A 19,306-nucleotide genomic window follows, 5' to 3' on the forward strand; every position below is an offset into this window, starting at 1 on the left:
CAACCTTTAAAATATCCTATGACTACCCCATTATAATTTTAACAATCAAACCTGAATAATTCTGGGAGCTTATCTTTCAAAATTATTCAAAAGTTCAGGAGACTAAACCTCTATATAAGGATTCTAAATAGCTGAGGTCCTTGCTGCTCCCTCTTACTCCTCAAAAGTTCCATAATTACTAGATCCCTCACAGTCAGTCACCAGGCAGCTGTCCTTGGGGAACACATGGTATTCTCATGGACACTCCCTTAGGCCACATATTTGTGTGGGCCGGTGTGGGTTTTTATTTTTCCTTCATGCCTTATTCCTGATTTCTTCTTCTGGACTCTATGGATTTTTCAAAATTGTCTTGGAAGATTCCTAGCAAGGCCCCAATTCATCTTGAATCTAACCTATCCTTCAGGACTATAGGAAGAAGCTAGGCCTTTCCCTCTCAATCTGAAAATGAGTCACAGACCCAGAGTCCATGCTCAGAGCCCCTGAGAAGAATCACAGCAAGTCTCAAATGTTTCTTGCTGGAACAAGAGTGTCTCCCTGAAGGAGCCTTTAATTATCAAGAAACACAGAGCTCTTGTGGGTGTCCAGAGGAAGGACAAAGGCCATTTACCCCCATCGCTTCATCCTGCTCCCTCCCAGGAGAGAGATGGCTAATTGCCAGTGAAGCATCTCCCTATCCTGGGGCTGCTTACTCATACATCTGGATGGCTGTCCACCTGACGTATGTCTCTGGGGCATTAATCTTTCTCTCTTTCTTCCCTCTCTTCCATCTCCTGACACTGTCTGGAACACAGCCTGCGTCATCGGGAAGGAATAGGGTTTCTAATTGGGAATTAGCTAGAGAGCAGCCACAATCAGTTTTGTTGCCTAGATGGAGCTCTTGGCTGGCAGTGGATTCTGTCTCCTTCCTGATAATGGCCCAAATTTGAGTGGGCTGACTTCCCTAAGCTGGCCAGACCCTTAGTCAAAAGGTCAGATCAGAACACGTCATTCCCAAGGGTCTATAGCTGTGGCAAAATGTCCCTTCTCTAAAAAATAGTTTTGAATTAAAGGCTGATCATGTGAAGACAAAATGTCTGTATTAACGTTGTTGTAAATACCATGTGTATGAAAGCTACCTGGGGCAAATAGAAAGTTGCCTTTATGCCCTAATATTCAGATGTTTATTGTGTGTGTGTGTGGGGAGAACTCTGAATGGAGATAATGTAATGGGATAAAGTATATGTATTCTTTCCAAGTGAGGGCATTCATGAGGAGGAAAGATAACATAAAGAGGAACAAGAATAGAATAGAAACCCAGAATTAACTATTGTAGGGTATAGTGGCTAGGGCTGGTCTGCCAAACTACTAGTTGGTGAAGGTATCTCTCTCTCTCTCTTTTTCTCTTCATATCTTTATATTTATATCCACATCTAGTTAGCTATCTATCTAAATGTATAAGATGGAATGGTTCAGAGCCATACCAACTGACCATGGTGAGGTGAGGGAGCTCACTGTTGGGATGAGAATCATCAGAAACCAATGGAGGTAAATCTAGGACCTGCCCCGGAAAAGGGATCTCACTCCCCTAGAGACCAAAGGGCTGGAGGGAAGAAGAGTGGATCTACCAGAAACTGTAACTTCATCTGTCAAAATCCAGTAGCCTCAAAGTCCTTGGGACTGAATGGAATTGTCTCATTGCTTTATGCTTCTGCACAGTACGAATATGAAGCTACATTTTAGATGGAATCCAACTAGAGACAGTGAAATATGCAATGATGGGGAAAGTGTTGGACTGAGGAGCAAAGGATGTGAGTTCTAATCCTAGCTCAGCCATTAATTAATTCACTCTGTGACTTTATTTCATGTATCAAGTGAGGGGTTGGGTGTTCTGGTGGAATGAGCTCACTCATTTGAAATGAGTTAAAATCTTGGCCTGGTCACTGTGTGACCTCGGGTTACTCCTTAATGTCTCTGGGTTGTCTTTTCATTTTAAAAAAAAGACAAAGTTTGGGTTAGCTCTCCAAGGGTTTTTCTAGCTCAAAATCTAGGAACTTGAAATATTTTCCAAGATACCTTCCAGTTCTAATACTCTGATTCTACTGCTATATATAGAATGGACCTCAAGATTGCCCCAACGTGCTGTAGCAAAGTTTGATTATGCACTTGAACTGATGGGTGCTGGGCTGTGGGAAAAGATGCTGTCCTGGGAGAGGGGGACACTTTGACAGAGACTACTCTTGGGTGGCAATGGCCTTTTGTTCATCTAAGAAATACTCTATCACTGGCAAGAGATGACAGTGCCCCATTTTGTGACATCTTCCTCCTTAGAGAAGTACACAAAAGGCAGAGTGAGCCCCAGGTTGTTAAGGCAGTGTTGCCCACTTGCCCAATAGAGCCAGTGAACTTTCTGGGAATCAATCTTCCGGCTTTTCTGGAAGGGGGATGGGCCGTTAGCAAAGCTTCCTTTCCATAGAAAGAGGGAGGAAGGGGGAAGGTAGTGGGTTCAGGACAGTCATCAAAAGTGGCTCCTTGGGAAAGGTAAGTAATGAAATAAAAATAGATGCTGGGGGGAAGGCTGGAGCTGGGGTATATTCTGCCAACCAGTGCCCGCCCATATCTCTGTCAGCTCTTTCCCCAGAGCATCACCCAGGGAACCCAGCTGAGACTGAACCAGACTTTGTTGCTCGGCAGGCTCCTTAGATCCTGCGCAAGCCACCTGGAGTGATGACACTGGTTCAGTGGGGGGAGATTTGGTTCACAGGTAAGCATCCTCTTGGCATCTTAACAAGAAACTGTTCCTGCCGAGATGCTGTTCTTGACTTACTAGCTCCTTTTTCCCCACGCCATTCCCAGCTCAGAAGAGACAGCAGATCTTTCTTTCAGGGGAATGAGGGTAAACCAAAAAATGGGAAGGAAAAATGCTTGTTTGCCTCTGTTCTTGACTCTCAACTGAGCAGGGGGCACAGGAGAGGGGCAGCATCTGACACTGGGTAGGAAGGCAGCCCAGCTTTGGAACTATGGGGAGAAAGGAAAGTCTCCACATCTTAATTTCCACAGAGGGAAGAAAACAAAGGCAGGATCAAACATGAAAGAGATAGTGGGCAGGAAGGGCAGAGGCAGAAACGAACAAACAAACCAAAGAAGCGAGGAACATGCTAAGAGGATGAGCTGGGGACTATGCCTTTGGCTCACCCACCTCCACGCCTGTGCCCATGTCTTCCTTCCCCAATTATACCCAAACTCCTTGAAGAGAAAGTCTGAATCTCCTTCTATTTCATATCTCTCACAGCCCCTGGAATAGAAACGTGCACAGCAGGCATCTGGCAGTTTACATTTTTTTGCTAAACTGAGTGAGAGGAGAAGGAAAGGACTGAGTTGGTACATGAGAACTCGATCACCTACTTCCTTCTCTCGTCATGAAGAAGGCAGGGAATGCTCCTTAACTCTGTTTGGCCTGAAATCCAAGTTCCTGCCTTCTGCTATCTCACAGCCGTGCCCGTGCCACCTACAGCCCACACTATAACGAGCCAGACACGTCAGCCTCTTCCGCAAATACCCCAGGGCCTGTCCTTTAAGCGGGTGGCCACCCTTCTCTCGGCGCCTGGAGGACATGAGGAGCTGGATGCTGATCCTGAGAGGGTCTTAGCTACACAGAGCATGTCGCAACCAAACCAAGGTGACTCATATTCTCCCTTTGGCCTCATCTTCAGTGCCTTGACAGCATGAATTCTAATTGGCCCTTTAAGAGCAAACAATAAAAGAGCATGACTTCATTTATACGACACCCCCTCCCCCCCTCTTCTGCCTTATCAGTATCTGTTTCTGGGTCGCCTTGGATAAGAAGGCTCCTCAGATGTCTCTGAGGTCTGCCCAGATTTTCTTGTGCTCAGTGCTTGGTTCCTATTATTTCAGCTACAGAAGATTTCCTCACAGCTTCTTGAGTCTGGGTAGAGGAGGGAAGGAGTGGGGAAATAGGGAGTGTGATCTGGTTATTTGTATTTTAAAGGTGAGGGAAACCAAGGCAGGAAGAAGAGGAAGTATGTCGTGTTGCAAGGAGAAACCAGCCAAGGCGGGCTTAATTAGCTCTGTGATGTTGGGCAAAGCACTTCCCCAGTCTGAGCCTCGGTTTATTCCTCTGTAAGATGAAGAGATTGGGGGATGAGCTGAAACCTTCCCTCTGGTTCTAGTGGCCTTCTGTTCCAAGTGAATTGGGATAAGGAAATGCCCAACACAGGTTGAGTCAAAGACAGAGCAAGAACCCATGACTGTGAAGAACTCGGTCCCAGGCTCCCACAACAAGGCTGTACCCTGGGTCTGGGAAATGGACATAGTGATGGGAATGGGAAAGCTTTTGAGGGGAGCCGGCTTTACACAGCAAGAGAAATGCTCCGGGAATTACCTATTAGAGGCCAGTCTGGGGAGGCTGGGAAGGATAAGGTCCTGGGCCTGATGGCCTGGCCCTCCCCTCACACCTCCCTCCTCTGAGGGTCTGGCTTTCTTCAGGTGCTCTCTGCTAACATCTGCACAGTGCCTGGTGAGCAGGAGGTGCCTAATAAACACTTATTTCTTCCCCTCGCCTTCATGGTTGTGTTTACGGGGTGGGGAAGGCCGGAAGCAAGCCCAGGACCTCAGCTGGGCCCCAGCAAGCCCGGGGTCCCCAGCAGACCTGGGCCAGGGAGGGAGTCTTACCACATCTGCAGCGGTCTTCATGGCCTCCTGCAGGCCGAACAGCTTCCCGGCCACCAGGTAGACACCGGCAGTCCATATGGCACAGCCCTCGTGCACCCAGTGCTCCTGCGTGTCTCCACTCGGCTCCTGCGGCGGAGCCTCGCCCTTGCTGCATTCGTGCTTCCTGGGCTTGTCCGCTGCTGGGGCTTCCTCGTCTTCGGGCCTCTGCTCATCGCAGCAGTAACAGCTCTGCAGCTTGCGGTAGAGGCCCCGAGAACTCGACCTCAGAGAGCTGGGCTTGGAGGAGTCGGCGGAGGCCTCGGGCCTAGGCGGCTTCCCGGGCCCGGGGGCAGCCAGGCAGTGGCTCTCCAGGCCTCGCAGTGTTCGTTCCAGGGGGGGTGCCGCATCCTCCCCGGGGGCCTCGGCCCGGACTTTCTCCTTTAGTCTGGACTTCTTTTTAGGCAAACAGTCCTCAGGGTAGTAGGGCCCGCAGAGGTCCCCCAGGTCTTTGTAGTTGGCAGGGTTTTGGCAGAGGCAGCAGACTAGGCAGGCCGCGCTCAGGGTTTTGGAGACCACGGGCCCCAGGTGCATGATAGATGAGAGGGGTAGCACAGCCCGGGCCTGGAGGGAAGCCCCTCCAGGCAGGGTGGCCAGGGCAGAGGAGGAGGTGGTAGGGGAGGCAGCTGAAGAGGAGGAGGAGGAAGAGGATGAGGAGGAGGAGGAAGAGGAAGAAGAGGAGGAGGAGGAGGAGGAGGAAGAGGAGGAAGGCTTCTCCTTTCGAGGCTTGGGCTCTTCCCCAGGAGAGTTGACCACAGTACAGGTAGTAGTGAACTCATCCTTCTTCTCCACCCTGATGTAGGGGGAGAAGGGCGGGGCCCTGCTATCAGTCCGGAGCCTTTTGCAGGAGATGTACTTGAGGCGAATCTCGGGTTCAGCGGGGTCCAAGGGCGGGGCGGGCTGCTGCTGCCTTCGCCTTTTGGCCCGGCCCTTGCACTGGGAGGCCACATTCTTGGCTTTGCCTCGAGTGAGCCGTTTGCGCTGCCGCTTGGAGTAGCCACCGTTGTAGCTGGCCTGGCCGACGGGCTGCTTCTGGGCCCTGGTCTGCGGCTGTGAGGCTCGGCCCTCTGAGGGCTCCGAGCCGAGGCCTTTGTCCTCCAGGCCACCTTTCTTCCCTCCTCCCCCTTCCCCATCTTCCCCATTGTCGGCCAGGCCTCCCCCAGCAGCCGCCCTCTCCCTGGAGGCCAGCAGCAAGCTCGGCGCCAGATGGGCTCGCTTCTCCAAGGGGAGCTTGGCCAGGCCCAGGGCGGCCGCCTTCCCCTTGCGGCTCCTCTTCTTGGGCACCAGGCTGAGGCTTTTCGAGGCCTCCCCGCCGCCAAGCTGCTGCTGGGGCTGCTCCTCCTGCTGCTGCTGCTGCTGCTGCGGTGTCTCTGGAGATGAACAGGCCTCTCCCTTGAAACAGTCGGAGGACAGTTTCTTGCTGTTGATGAGTTTTCCTTTTAAGGACCTGCTGTTGGAATTTCTGCATAATTGCTCGGCCCCGGGGGCCGCCATGGCCGGGTTGGGGGGCCTCCCGTCTCCACCGGCAGGGCTGGCCCCGGCCTTCTTTAAGGCTCTCTCCTTCTCGGGGAGGGAAGGGCTCAGAGGACTGCCGTGGGTCGGAGCCACCACTGCTGCGGCGGCAGCCGCCGCTGCCGCAGCCGCTGCCGCTGCCGCCGCTGCTGCTGTGGCTGTTTTGCATGCAAACTTCTTCAGGCTGGGAGAGGTGATCTTCTGTACGATGGCTTCCAGCTTCAGGCCGCGGCCCTTGCGGGGAGGCAGGACCTTGGTCTTCATGGCTCCCTGGAAGGCAGCCCGGGAGGTGATTTTGATGCAGACGTTGGGGGTCTCTGGAGGAGGGGCTTTCAGGGCGGGCTCGCAGGTGCCCTTGGCAGGCTTGGCTTTTTTTGGGCTGGAGATCCTCTTGAAGAGGCTGGGGGAGGAAGCCTCGGCCTTCTCCTCCTTGATGTTTCCCGGGCTGCCTCCACTACGGAGAATCAGATTCCTCTTCTTGGCTGGGATGGGAGACATGAAGGTGGACTTCCTCTTCAGGGAGTGCAGCTGGCGCTCTGGCAGCTTGCCTCCCACACTAGACGCAGGTTTGGGGAGCTTCACCCTCCTGCTTGCTTTCCCCTCTTTCTGGGCACTGCCAGGCATCTTGAAGCCGGGTGGTAGGTGGTTATTAGAAATGAGTTTCTTGGCAGTTTTGCAGTTTGGCAGCCTCCCTTCCGTCGGCCTCCTGCGCTTAGGGTGGAAAAGCTCCTGGGCTTTGGTCCGAGAGCGGAGGATCATGGACCTCTGGTCCTTCGCCGGGGTGTCCGGGGACTCGGCGTCTTTTAGCTTGGGCCCCATGGAGCTGTTCTCTTGGGCTAGGCTGGGCACAGGCAGAGCTGCGGGGTCACTGGGGCTAGAAGCCACCTTAGGGGACAGTTTTCCTGCTCTCTTCCCAGACTTGAAACTGGCTCTCTGTTTTGTCCCCAGCTTCTCAGGTTGGGAGGACGCCCCTGTTAGGCTAGGTGGGTGGGAGCCAGGGGTTCGGGGCTCATTCAGGGCGGTGAAGGAGCGGGTGCACATCCTGGGCAGCCCCTCGGCCATGACCCTCCCGGTTGGACCCAGCTGTCCGGGGGCGCCAGCCCCTTCCGTGTGGCCCTGGGGCTGCCCTGTGCAGGGCTCTGGCAGTGAAAGGTCCTTGGGCAGGTCTGGGGCCTTGCAGCCCGACTCCTCTCCCTCGGGCAGCCCTCTCTGCACTCGCCGGCTCCTCAAGCTCTTCCCTCTCGGCATGGGCCCTTTCTTGGCCAGAGTGTTTTCAGGCAAGGCTGGCTTGTTCAGCTTGCCCGGCAGAGGGGCGCTGGGCATGATTTTCTCTGCAGGTGCGCCCTCGTTCTCTGTCGCCCCTTCCTCTGGCTTCATGTGAGACAGGGATGACTCAAACCAACTTTTGACCTTGGATTCGGTACCCACGGCTGGACCCAGCAGGATGACAGACTCTCCAGAGAGGCGACAGGGAGAAACCCAGTTAGCCTTTGGACTGAGAGACCCTTCAGGCTCCTCCTTAGTGCAGATCAATGGCGTCTTGGGGGGAGATGGGTCCTGCAGTCCAGGTCTCTGCTCAGGGCTGGCCAGGAGCTCACAAAGGGAGGAGTACTCTTCTGCCTCCAAGTCTTTTCTCTCTGAGGAGGGCAGCAGGGAGATATCACTGAAGTCACCAGCTGGGCAGCAGTGCCTACTGTCCTCTAGCCACCTGTCAGCTTTGCTGGCCTCCTGGCAGCCCAGGATGTCTTCCTCCTTCACATCTCTGACCTCCTCATGCTTGAAATCTCTCGCCTCCTCCTTCTCGCCTGTCGGCTCTGCCTCTGGGAAGCCCATACAAACGGGATCATTGGCTTTCTCTTTGCTCGACCCCTCTGGAGGCTTCCCTCGACCCAGGCCCTTAGGGAGCTCTGTGGGGTGCAGACCCCACCTGGGACAGGCATCTCCCAAGTTCTCCTCTGGCCAAGCAAAGGGGTTTGCATTATCACCAGAACCCACCGAGTCGGTGGTCGTATCCGGAAAGCAGCCAAAAGCAGTCGTCCCGGGATTAGACGGAGCATCTGGGAGATTCGGTTTGGGACCATATGGAAGAGAACAGGGTAGTTTCTTGGCTTCGGGCATGGTGAACCCCACCGGGGGATCCTCAAATAGCTCCTCGCTGAAGTCCTTGGTGTTGCTGCCTTTGTTGATGTGGAGGGGATCGGGTAAGGCTTCGGCTTCAGCTGGGTGGGACCAGGCGTTCTTGCCCACGGGATCTAGGCAGGTGTTGTGGTTCTCTAGAGAGAAGGAGGACTTGCTGGGGTCCTTAGTCAGGACGGGAGACTCACTCCAAGCTTTATCGGCCTTTTCACCGATGGCCTCCTGCAGCACGATGATCTCCGAAGCCAGCTCTTCCTGGGACAGCGCGCTGAGCAGCAGGCGGGGGCATTCCCGATCGCTGGCCACAAACTTGGTGAAGGTGTCCAGGGGCAGGCTGCTGTGGAGGCTCTGGAAGGAGTCGTCGGACTTGGTGGACATGTCGTCGGGAGAGGTGACTGAGCAGGTGGAGACCGACTCAGGCTTGGCCTTGGAGTTGCTATTGACCCTGGCAGGGCTGTTGCGAGTCTGGTTACAATACAGGAAAGTCCTTTCCAGGTGGTCTTCTGAGCCGCTCAGATAATCTGCCTCCTGGGCCTCCGCGTGGATGGACTGCGGAGTGCTGCTGAGGGGCTCCGACAGAGGTGTGCCCACGGGCTCCGCCGAGTAGCTGCCGCTCTCTGGGCTGCAGTGCTGACCTTTGAGCTGCTCTGGGGTCCTGGGAACAAGGTTCTTCATGCCCTTCTTCTGGGGAACGGCCGACTTGGACATGAGAAGCTGCTGCACTGTGTTGGAGATGTTCTCCACCTGCGAGGTCAGCGCGGTCAGGCTCTGCAGGCTGAGGTCCGAGAGCAGGTTCTCGGGGATCTTCTCTTTCTGCAAGCTCTTGCAATTCACCCCCTGTGCGTCCACCGAGCTCGTCCCGTCCGTTGGGGAAGGGTTCAGGAGGGGCATGAAGTGGCTGTGGTCCGTGATGCTGGCAGGGAAGGCCCCCGTGCTGAGGGTCTGCTGGCTGTACTGGAAGTTCTCCAGGTTGGGCATGAGTGGGGATGGCGTGGAGCTGTAAGAGGGGGAGCGGCCCATGGAGCGCGCCGGCGAGTGGCTAGAGCTGGGACTGAAGGTCTGGTAGTACTGCTCGGGCGTCCGCACCGGGGTGTCCGGCTGACAGTAGCTCTGGCCCTGCTGATTGTAGTGTTGGTACTTGGCCATGTTCTGGTAGTGCAGCGTTTCCTGGGCGTGGTGTCTGCCCTGGAGAGCCGCGGCCGCCTGCTGCTGCTGCTGCTGGTCATAGCTGAGTCTGCCTGACTGGTAGCTGTGCAGGCTCTGCACCCGGGGCCCCGGGGTCAGGCTGGCGCTGCTGCCCAGGGACCTCTCGTGGGGCTGGGCGGAGGGAGTGGGGCAGCTCTTGAAGGAGTGGGCCCCCTGACCCCCGCCCTGGACAGCCGAAGAGTAGGTTGAGGAAGTGGGGAAGGACTGGGAGTGCTGGGGGAAATGGGAGCCCTGGGGGAAGGACATGGGGGCGATATCATTTTGGATCTTCTGCCTCTGGAGCTTGGGGTACGTCAGGGCGTTCTGCTGCTGCTGCTGCTGCTGCTGCTGTTGTAGCTGCTGCAGCTGTTGCTGCTGTTGCTGCTGTTGTTGCAGCTGCTGCTGCTGCTGCTGCTGCTGCTGCTGCTGTTGCTGTTGCTGCTGCTGTTGCTGTTGCTGCTGTTGCTGCTGCTGCTGTTGCTGCTGCTGCTGCTGCTGGAGGTGCAGGGAGTGAGTCCGGAAGGGCAGCTGAGAGCTCTGCTCCTGGTACTGGCGGCTGCTGGAGGGAACCGCCGTCTTTTTCATCAAGTTCTCCTCATACTTGGCCACCCCCCCTGCCAGGGCCTGCTGCTGGGCTCCCCACGTCTGCAGGCTCTCGTCGCCCGAGTAGCGGGCCGGGTAGGGGCTGTTTTCCGGGACGCCGTAGCTGGGGAAGGTGGGCCTCCCGGGCAGCGGCGGCTGGCCGGGGAGGGACTTGCTCCCCCGGTGGTACTTGTCGGCCGAGGCGCCGCTGTCGTAAGCCGGGTAGGGCTGCTGACTGTAGTACTCCTTGGCCAGCAGCCGCTGCCGCTCGCAGCTCAGCCCTGCCTGGCTCTGGTGCCTGTAATTCTCCAGGCGTGATGAATCTTGTGAAGTCTGCTGGTAGTTCTGCTGCTTGCCATGGAAACCACACCTTTCTCGAAAAGACTGCATGGCTCGGGCTGGTTATCTGCGAAAAGAAAAAGAGAGAGAAAGATGGCGGGGGGAGGAGGGGAGAGAGGGAGGGAGGGAGAGACAGAGAGGGTTCAAATGGACCGTGTTCTTTTACCTCTGAAAGCCGAGCCGGCATCCGGCATGTCTACGTTAGCTGCAGCCGTTCTCATGGTACGAGCCCTTTGCCGGCAGCGCACACCCGGCCGGCACCCTGGTCCCCACCTATTTCCCGTCCTTCCCACCCCCTCCTCCACCTGCTCTCCCCCTCTGCCTCTGGCTCCTCACCAGTTGTGCACATACTGGCATTTTCTGTGTCACTCATGTCGAGCCTGGGGCTCCAGCCTGAACATCCCTTCCAGCCCGGCTTTGCCAAGGACCGGGCAACCAGTGCAGGTGTCTGAGCTGGCCGGCTTGGATTACCGGGTCGCTCAGTCGCTCACAGTCCCGCTTTTCCTCCGCCTCCCTGCCCTTTTGCCATCTGCCCTCCCTCTTCGTTTGTCCCCCAACACTCCCCGCCCTGCGCCCCTCCCGCTCTTCCTTTGACAGATCAGAATCCCATAGCAGCGAGATTCCCGCTCCCGCTCTCCCTTGGGATTTCTGGGGTCTATAATCCAGTTGCTGCACTTGAAATCTCCAGTTTGACCCAGCCGTGCCGGGCACTGAAACCGGCTCATTCAACTGGCAGGTGAAAAGTCATTTTGACTCCTTGCTAATGCATCTCCTCCCCCCACCGAGCACGCGCTCGAACACACACGCGCAGCCCCACCAATAACCTCCTCTGTCGATTCGATACCATCTGGAATCTGTCTGTTCCTTAAAGCAGACGTCTATTAGAGCATCAGTGAGCCACAGTAGGCATGAAATGTCCCTTTTCCCTATTCCCACTTGCGTTAGGGATGGGACAGCCGCACCTGCCTCATGTTTTAGATATTATAGGTAGATAAACAGATTATGTGCCCACGAGTGAGGGAGGGAATACTAATGAAGGATAAAAGAGCATTAGCACTGGACGCTGAAGAATTCTCTTTATCCAGTAGTGCAAATGCTGCAGGCATGTCCCCAGCGGGTGTCTGAGGCAGTCAGGCATGAACCTCCCCTTCAAGCTCTCTAAACGGCTGGGTGAGGGGCACATACAGATGTGCCCTTTACCTGTCTTAAGCTGGGCTTTCTGATTCCTCTTCAGTACAAGTCTAGGGACAGGTCAAAGTCATGGCAATGTGTTAGAGACCTATCTGACTTGCCAGCCAGTTCTGGGGGCTGACAATTGTCAAGTGCCTCTATCCTTGGAACAAGACCCTTAAAAGAGTTGAAGTCCCACGACAGAAGGTTAGTGTGGGAAGAAGACTTGAACGCCTTTACATTAAGGTGACCAGATGTGCTTTTTCTTGAAAAGTATACTACCACTTAAAAGAGATATTCTAAGTAGAGACCAAAATAATTTTTTAAAATAGCATAATCTGGGAGGCATCTCAGAACATGGAAAGAATTCTGGGTCTTGAGTCAGAGAATCTGTTCAAATCCCAGGTCTACCACTTATTGCTTGTTAGACTTTGGGCATGTTACTCAACCTGTCTGGGTCTCATTTTCCTCCTGCAAAATGAGGAAAGTTGAAATAGAACAGCCTCTAAAGGGTCCCTTTCAGCTCTAAATCTGTGATTCTCTGATGACTGTCTGGGGGGGAGGGGGAGAGGAAAGAAGGCTTACAACTGGTCACAGACATGCTTATAAGCTTGCATTTCCTCATGGATCACAGGAATGCGTTTTGGCTCTGGAGAAATTGAGTCAAGGTTTTGTCTCCTCCCTTTGGCGCTCTGCCCTGATGCTCTGAGACAATCTCTCCCACAGAGCTGAGTTCCTTGCCTGGACAACTTCACCAGTCAGCAGGCAGGAAGGATTTTCTCAGCCTAGATTCACTTAAACCAATGCCAAGGAAGGTACTTTCCTCTCCTACTCAAACCTGGAAAAAAGGACCCGATGCGCGCTCCTAGAACTTTTCATGAGAGCTCTAGGGCCCTATGTTGAAAACAATGAGTGAAAGAAGCCCCGAGAAGGAGAAAGTTTTACTGCTCTTTAAATGGACACTCTTCTCCCGTGGAATCACCCTCCTTTACAGACCCATTTTACAGTTCAGTCATCCATAGATTTCCAAAGCATTTCCCATTGCAGTGACTAATATGGGGAAAAGAAAAGCAGAGGATGTCGGAGGTAGCTAGGTTAGCCTCCATATTAAGCAGAGAACGGATTGCTCTCCGGGCTACTCCAGAAACAAGCTTGAAAGAATCCATATGTTCTCTCTAGGTAAACTGAATTCATCCCCTGCTAGTGCCCTGAAGCCAGGGCTCTACTGGAGCTGGAGGGAAGAGCTTGTTCCTTCTGTGATGAAAAGACATCATGCTCCTGTGAAGCCAAAGCATGGGTGGAGAGGAAGGGGGAGGGAGATTGAGTGGGAGCCACCTGGAGCTCCCAGAATTTTTTGTGACTGCAAAGAGAATCTCTCCAACTAGCCTGTCTCTCTTATTTTACCACAAACCCACACACTTTCGAGTCATCTCTCATCTGAGCTCTGGATATTAATATTCAACCAAGAGAAGGAGCTCTTCCCCCCACCCCGTCTCACTGAATTTATTACAAAACATTACTCTAACAAGGAGAAGAGCCTTTCGCCCTAATTCCCCACTTCAATTTCATCCCTAGGTGGCTCATATAAAACATTACACAGGATGTCCATAGAGTAGTGTCAAACCAAAGTTATGCAGAACAGGATTTTGGTCTTTGCCTGATTGTCTTTTTACCACACATGGAGCAGAGTTTGAGCTCCCTCTAACATCTCTCCAATAACACCCTCCCCGAAAGTTTCTAGTTTTTCTTAAAAAGAAAAAAAAAAAAAAAAAAAAAGGAAGACTGAATGAAAAGGAAGAAAATTCAACATACTGTTCTTTAAAAAAAATTCTTGAATTTGAATTTCAGGGAGGAAAAAACATGCATTCTCACATTCTCACACACTGGAATGAACAAAGTACTGCCTAATTTAGCTTTCAGGCCCAGTCTGTCTACCAGGATGGCTTGAAATGTCACCCAATCAATCAATCATTAAAGATTTATTAAGCAGTTACTATGCGTCAAATGCTGTGCTAGGTGCAAGAGATATAAAGCCTCTGCCCTCAAGGAACTTACATTCTAATGGGGGAGACATAGACTTTGATAGCCACATATTCAAAACCTACAGATTTGCCCAGTCATTCTGGGGAGTAATTTAGAAGTATAAAAACAGAGGGATTTTTTAACCCCAAAATATCTTATTACTAGGCTTATTGTCAAAGGAGACTGATGACAAAAAAAGGCTCCATCATCACTACAGTTATTTTGTGATAGCAAAGAACTGGAAATAAAATAGATATGCATAACTTGGGAAATGGCTCAACAAATCATAGTAATTAAGTGTGATGAAATATTACTGTGCCAGTAAGACATGATGAATATGGAAAATACAGAGAAGCATGAGACTTATATGAACTGAAGTAAAGTGAAATAAGGAGAGAAAAGAAAATCACTATATGCAGTAACACTAGGAAGGACAATCATAACAAAACAATGCCAACAAAACAATAATGACAAACTGAATGCTTTGAAATCCTAATGAACAAGAATTATAAGAGGACACTGGCCCTTTGAGGGGATGAGGAACCTTAGGTATGGAACACCATATCAGCTTAGGCTTTTCCTATATTGACTCACAGGTCTCCAATAGAAAGGACTCTAGAAACTATTTAATCTAATCCTTTCATTTTCTAGATAAGGAAACCAAGTCCTGGAAAGTTAAGTGACTTATCCAAAGTAAAACAGAGGCAGGATTTAAACACAAATCTTCTCAATCCAGAGCCAAGAATGATTTCACTAAATTACACTGCCTTGGGCTAATACAGCTGAACTTTCCCTCCTTCTTTTTAAATTCTTTATTATAAGAGATGTCTCTTTGAAAGGGAGAGGGGAAGTTATAGAGGGGAAACATAGGCAATGTAAAAGCAAAATATACCAATGTAGTGCAACAAAAATTTATTTTTAAAAAGGAAACATTCAGATGGATGGAAGGAAACCTTAGGAGAAAGCACTAGCAACTTGGGAGGATAGGGCTGGACCCAGGATAGTTCTCATCTTTGCCAGAGGCAGAAGCACAGCTTTCTGTTCACATATCTTATTAACAAGATTCTCCTCCTTGCTTAATTTTTGTCCCTGTTTAGGGTCCTATGGGGATCTTTTTAGTCAGGTTAAACCTCTTGCTTTAGGGGACAAAGATGGTTAGTTTTTCCCAGGTGAGGTAGCAGTGTGTGCCCCTGAATAGTCACCCCAGCTCAACTTAGGAAGGTTGGACTGCTCTCATTCTGCTGTACCCAGCATATTTTATGAGCCCAGAATGTGTGAAACTCTGGGCTGTTCCAAATGAAACTGCCTGCACCTTTTCCTTTGCCTCGTATATCTGCGCAAATTACATTTCGGTTTTTATTAGTCCCAGATTGCTCTCATTTCCTGCTGAGTGTCCTGTGGATATCATTAACATTTCCACAGCTTTTTTTTTTTTTTTTTTTTCCACATTCTCCAAAATACATTACCAGAAACACTTTTTTTTTTTTTTTTTTTTTTTTTTTTTTTTTTTTTAAGGGAGGGGAAAGGATCGTGATATTGATCATCTCTCCCTCTCCAAACCTTTACCCTTCCAGTCCATACTTTCCCCTCCCCCTTCAATCACTGTAGTTACTGCAATGCTGGCTTCTTTTAATTTAGTTCCTCTGTATTATAGTCAGATTTCCCAATACACACAAGCAGCTGGATGCGGTTAAAACATATATCTCTGAGAAAAGACAGTTCAATTAAAATATGGTAAGCCCAGGGCTTGGTCCCCTGATGGAGAAAGCAGGCAAAATAGTCTTCCTAACCACCTTCATGCTTTCTGTCTGCCCCCAAAGCAGGGGGGGGGGAGAAGAAGGTGAGAGAGAGAGAGAGAGAGAGAGAAAGAGAGAGAGAGAGAGAGAAAGAGAGAGAGAGACAGACAGAGAGAGAGAGAGACAGAGAGACAGAGACAGACAGAGAGAGACAGAGAGAGAGAGAGAGAGAGACAGAGAGAGAAAGAGAGAGAGAGAGAGAGACAGAGAGAGAGAGAGAGAGAGAGAGAGAGAGAGAGAGAGAGAGAGAGAGAGAGAGAGAGAGAGAGAGAGAAGGAAGGGGGAAGAGAGAAATGAGAAGTGAGAAGTGGGATGTGGAAAGGGAGAAAAAAAGGGAGGGAGGGGAAAAAAAAGACATCAAGGAACAAAGGGACAAAAATCAAAGAACAGCTTCTGGAAACAAGAGAGAGAAAAAAAAAAGGTTCTTCAAAGCTTGCTGAGGAAGTGGGCTTGAGCCTGGGAAAAATGCTACCCTGCCTCTTTAAGGACTGTCTCAAGGCTGCTTATCTGCTCTGTTGTTATTACTTATTATTATTATGATTACTTTTCAAGAGAGCCTGGTTGCTGGGAAAGGACAATGAGGGAGGGAAAGAAAAAAAAAGGGAGGAAGCTGGGAAGAGAAGAAAGGGGGGTGGAGGGGAATTGTTGAAAGGAGAACAAGGCCAGAAAGAGGCCACCCTGTGGAAAAATCATGGTTCTTGAGCTGAGGAATGAGGGGGTAGAGCTTGGGGTGTTAGCGTCTTATTTCAGCCCTGTTCAATTTTCCCTTCTTTGACAGAGGAAGCCATAGGGTGTGTCAGAGACAGGGGCAGCAGCTTTCATCTGCCCTCCTCAGAACAGCCCCTTTCTCTACCCTCCCATAGAGTTAATATAAAATTGAAGAGAATAGAATACATATGAATATATATCCAATCCAGAGACACAGTGTTGTGTGTTGTAGGGTAGGCCTAGCTAGAGCAGCTGGGAGCCGATTACCCATGAGCTGGAGGTAAAGGGAAAAGAATGATTACCTTAATGCTGGCAGCTACCTTCTCATAAAAATCCCCTTCTAAATTGTTTTTCTTCTTCCCAACTCCCCCCCCCCCCCCCAGCATCCCAACCTGAAAATGGCCCATGACCTCTGTTTTATTCCCCACTGAGTCCCAGGAGTTGTAGTCTGAATCCTCAGAGCAATGGGGTGGTTTCCATGTCAGTTCATATCCATGGCAAATAAATCCTCTTTTTCATGAAGCTGTTTCTATCCCACCTCACCCACATGATTCCTGCCTTCCCATATTGTGAATGTTGGCACTCAACCCTAAAAAGGAGCTGTTCTAAGTTGATGCTTCTCTCTGAAGTAGGTTTGGGTGGGACCAAAGGAAGGGGTTTACCCCTTATAGAGTTTTAGATCTGAGATGAAGTATAGTAGAAAGGCAAATTTCTCCAGTTTGTTTTGGCTGCCACTGGCAAGGTCTCAGGTAAAATCTCCATTGATGGTTGCTGTTCAATGAAAAGGGACAGGAGTCTCAGGCTACCCCTGACATCAATATCCGAGGACTGGCAAATCTATAACTGGATGATGGGGGAGCCAGAGCAACATTCTGCCTCAAGCACCTTTGGTTTGTAAAATAGCCCAGGGGAAAGAGATCAGAAATAAACCGGACTTTCTCCTTCCCTCCCTCCCTTCCTCCCCCTCTCTCCTCTCCCTGCTTATCCACCACCTGGGAGGGGAGAGCATAAAACTAATTCCAGTAAAAGTTCCTAGCAAAATCAAAGGCACAGAGAAAGCTTTTTTGCTTTCCCTTTACATTTTGCTTTACAGATGGGTAATGGTCCTCAACTCATATTCCTGGGTACTTAGTTTGCCCTTTTCACCCATCCCACCCTTTCCCAGCATTCCTTGGCTTCTACCTATGGCTTAACCCTCAATCACCTCTCTCTCCACCCTCCATTACAACTTTCCCTTCCAGAGATCTCTCTCACCTCCTCCACCCACCCATCGCAAGTCAAGACTGGATTCCGTTTGGAGGGAAAGCATTTCGGATGACCTGCTCAGCTCCTTAGCATGATGCTTCTGATGAGAAAAAGTCAGTTCTCATGGCTTTATTTGGAGCCTGAGAGCTGGGAGTCACCCAGTGTAGGAGCTTTCCTGCAGGCATTGGGAGTGTCCTGTAGTAACTCTTAAATCTGGGAGTGACTACACACAGGCTGCTAGTGGAGCCTAGCCCAGCCCCACAAAACCTCCCGGTTATCCCCTCCTCCATCTTTTGGCAGTCAGACATCCCATCTTCCCTCCTAACCCTTCTTCTCTTCCTATTTTGCTTAGGTAAGAGTGAGGGCTATATTGAAGGGGTGAAGTAAATCTAGAGAAGCCCTGAGGGCTTCCAAAGGCTTTCAGAAAAAGTTGTTCAAGACCGCAGAAGAAGGAAAAGAGAAAAAAGAAAGTTCAGAGTCCCCGAAGGGCCTTAGACCTACTCAGCCCAAGAGGAATATCAGTCCAGAACACTCCTTTAGTATCTTTTCCTCCCCTTCCCCCCACTAGCCTCCTGGGCAGAGATCAGCCACTCCCCGGTGATGCGCAAGGCCGGGAGGAAAGCTGGGAGGGAAGAGGGAGGGAAGGAGAGAGGAAGGCCTTGGCCTGGCTTTCTGTTACCACAGCAACGACCCCTTATCTGTCCAGCGCCAGGAAGAAGGGAAGCATAGCCAGGGACGTGGCTTGTCAAACGCTGAGGCTTTCCTCTCTTCGCCCTTCTTCCCACAGTTTAGGTTGGAGGATAATGGCCTGTGAGGGGCTGGGGCCTCCCCAAGTGGGGCGGGGGGTGGGGGGGAGGGAGGCAGCTGCCGAGCAGAAATGAGGAGGGGGGTGGGAAGCAAACAATGCAATGTGAAAGGGGAGCAGGAATGTGGCAAGGCTTTCTGTAGGGCAAAGGAAGGGCCCGGGAAGGGGGTCTCCTCCTGAAAAAAATTGCCATTTGAGAGCTGGCTGGTTGCTCGGTTTAGGGGTGGAGTGGGGTTTTGAGGGTGAGAGGAGGCAGAAAGGTTTTTTTTTTTTTGGCTCTCTCAGACTAATGAGAAGTGTGAAAGCACTAGCACCCACTTACTGAAGTATTTTATGACCATTTCTTGCTTGGAGAGGGGAAAAAAGGAGAAAAAATTGAACCCACTCGAGACTCGAAGAAGGGACAGGGGTTCTTTCAGAACACACAAGGAGGGAGAAAGGCTCAAAGTCCAGAAGGAGGGATAAGGTCTGTTCCTGCCACCTTAGGGCAAAGGAAATGCTTCTCTCTGGGGGCAAGAAAAAGGAGACTTAGGATGGGCAAGGCTGGAGAGATGAAGCTATTATGGGGACTCCCCTAATGTTACTGGCAATGGATAATAAATAAATGATTAAAACCTCAATTAAAATGATAAACCATTAGTCACATTTAATTGTTGCCATGTGGGGTCTCATTTAAATTTGAATGGCCCAAGCCAATAAATGATAATGGCAGAGATTATGAACTGGGGTCCCTAAATCCATTTGGGGCCCAGAATATGGTACAGTCCCTCCTTCCCCATCTCCTCCCCCCCTTTTAAAAAACTTTTTTCTAATAAACATCTGTTTTCCCTTCCCCTTCCTTCCCCTTATTTGAAGAAAAGAAACATAAAAAAAAAATTTTTTTTAACTTACATATATACTCAAACAAAATAAATTCTAGCATTGGCCATGTCAAAAAAAAAAAAAAAATCACTCTCATTCTGTGTCCTAAATCTACCATTTCTCTGTCAGGAGACACTCCCCTCCTTCCCCTTTTAAAGGTGGGCACTAAAAGAAGTAATTGGTTGAGGGAGGCTTGAGGAGACCACATGGTATAGCGGAAAAAGGTCACTGAATTTTCAGC

General features: G+C 50.9%; 1 protein-coding gene across 16 annotated transcripts in view; it reads right to left on the bottom strand.

The window, feature by feature from the left end:
- The window catches only part of RAI1 (retinoic acid induced 1), a 312,902-nt gene that overhangs the window by 10,904 nt on the left and 282,692 nt on the right, over positions 1–19,306 (bottom strand). For 13 of the 16 annotated variants that reach the window (XM_074281580.1, XM_074281575.1, XM_074281576.1 and 10 more), the window contains one exon: positions 4,669–10,525. In XM_074281580.1, the coding sequence (XP_074137681.1) occupies positions 4,669–10,509 (5,841 nt within the window). In that variant the 5' untranslated portion in view covers positions 10,510–10,525. Of the gene's footprint in view, positions 1–4,668; positions 10,526–10,794; positions 10,961–17,408; positions 18,217–19,306 lie in introns of those variants that run through there. The other 3 variants (XM_074281587.1, XM_074281583.1, XM_074281582.1) reach the window with 3 other exon arrangements.

Source organism: Sminthopsis crassicaudata, chromosome 1 (genome assembly GCF_048593235.1).
Source record: "Sminthopsis crassicaudata isolate SCR6 chromosome 1, ASM4859323v1, whole genome shotgun sequence".
Taxonomy (NCBI): Eukaryota; Metazoa; Chordata; class Mammalia; order Dasyuromorphia; family Dasyuridae; genus Sminthopsis; species Sminthopsis crassicaudata.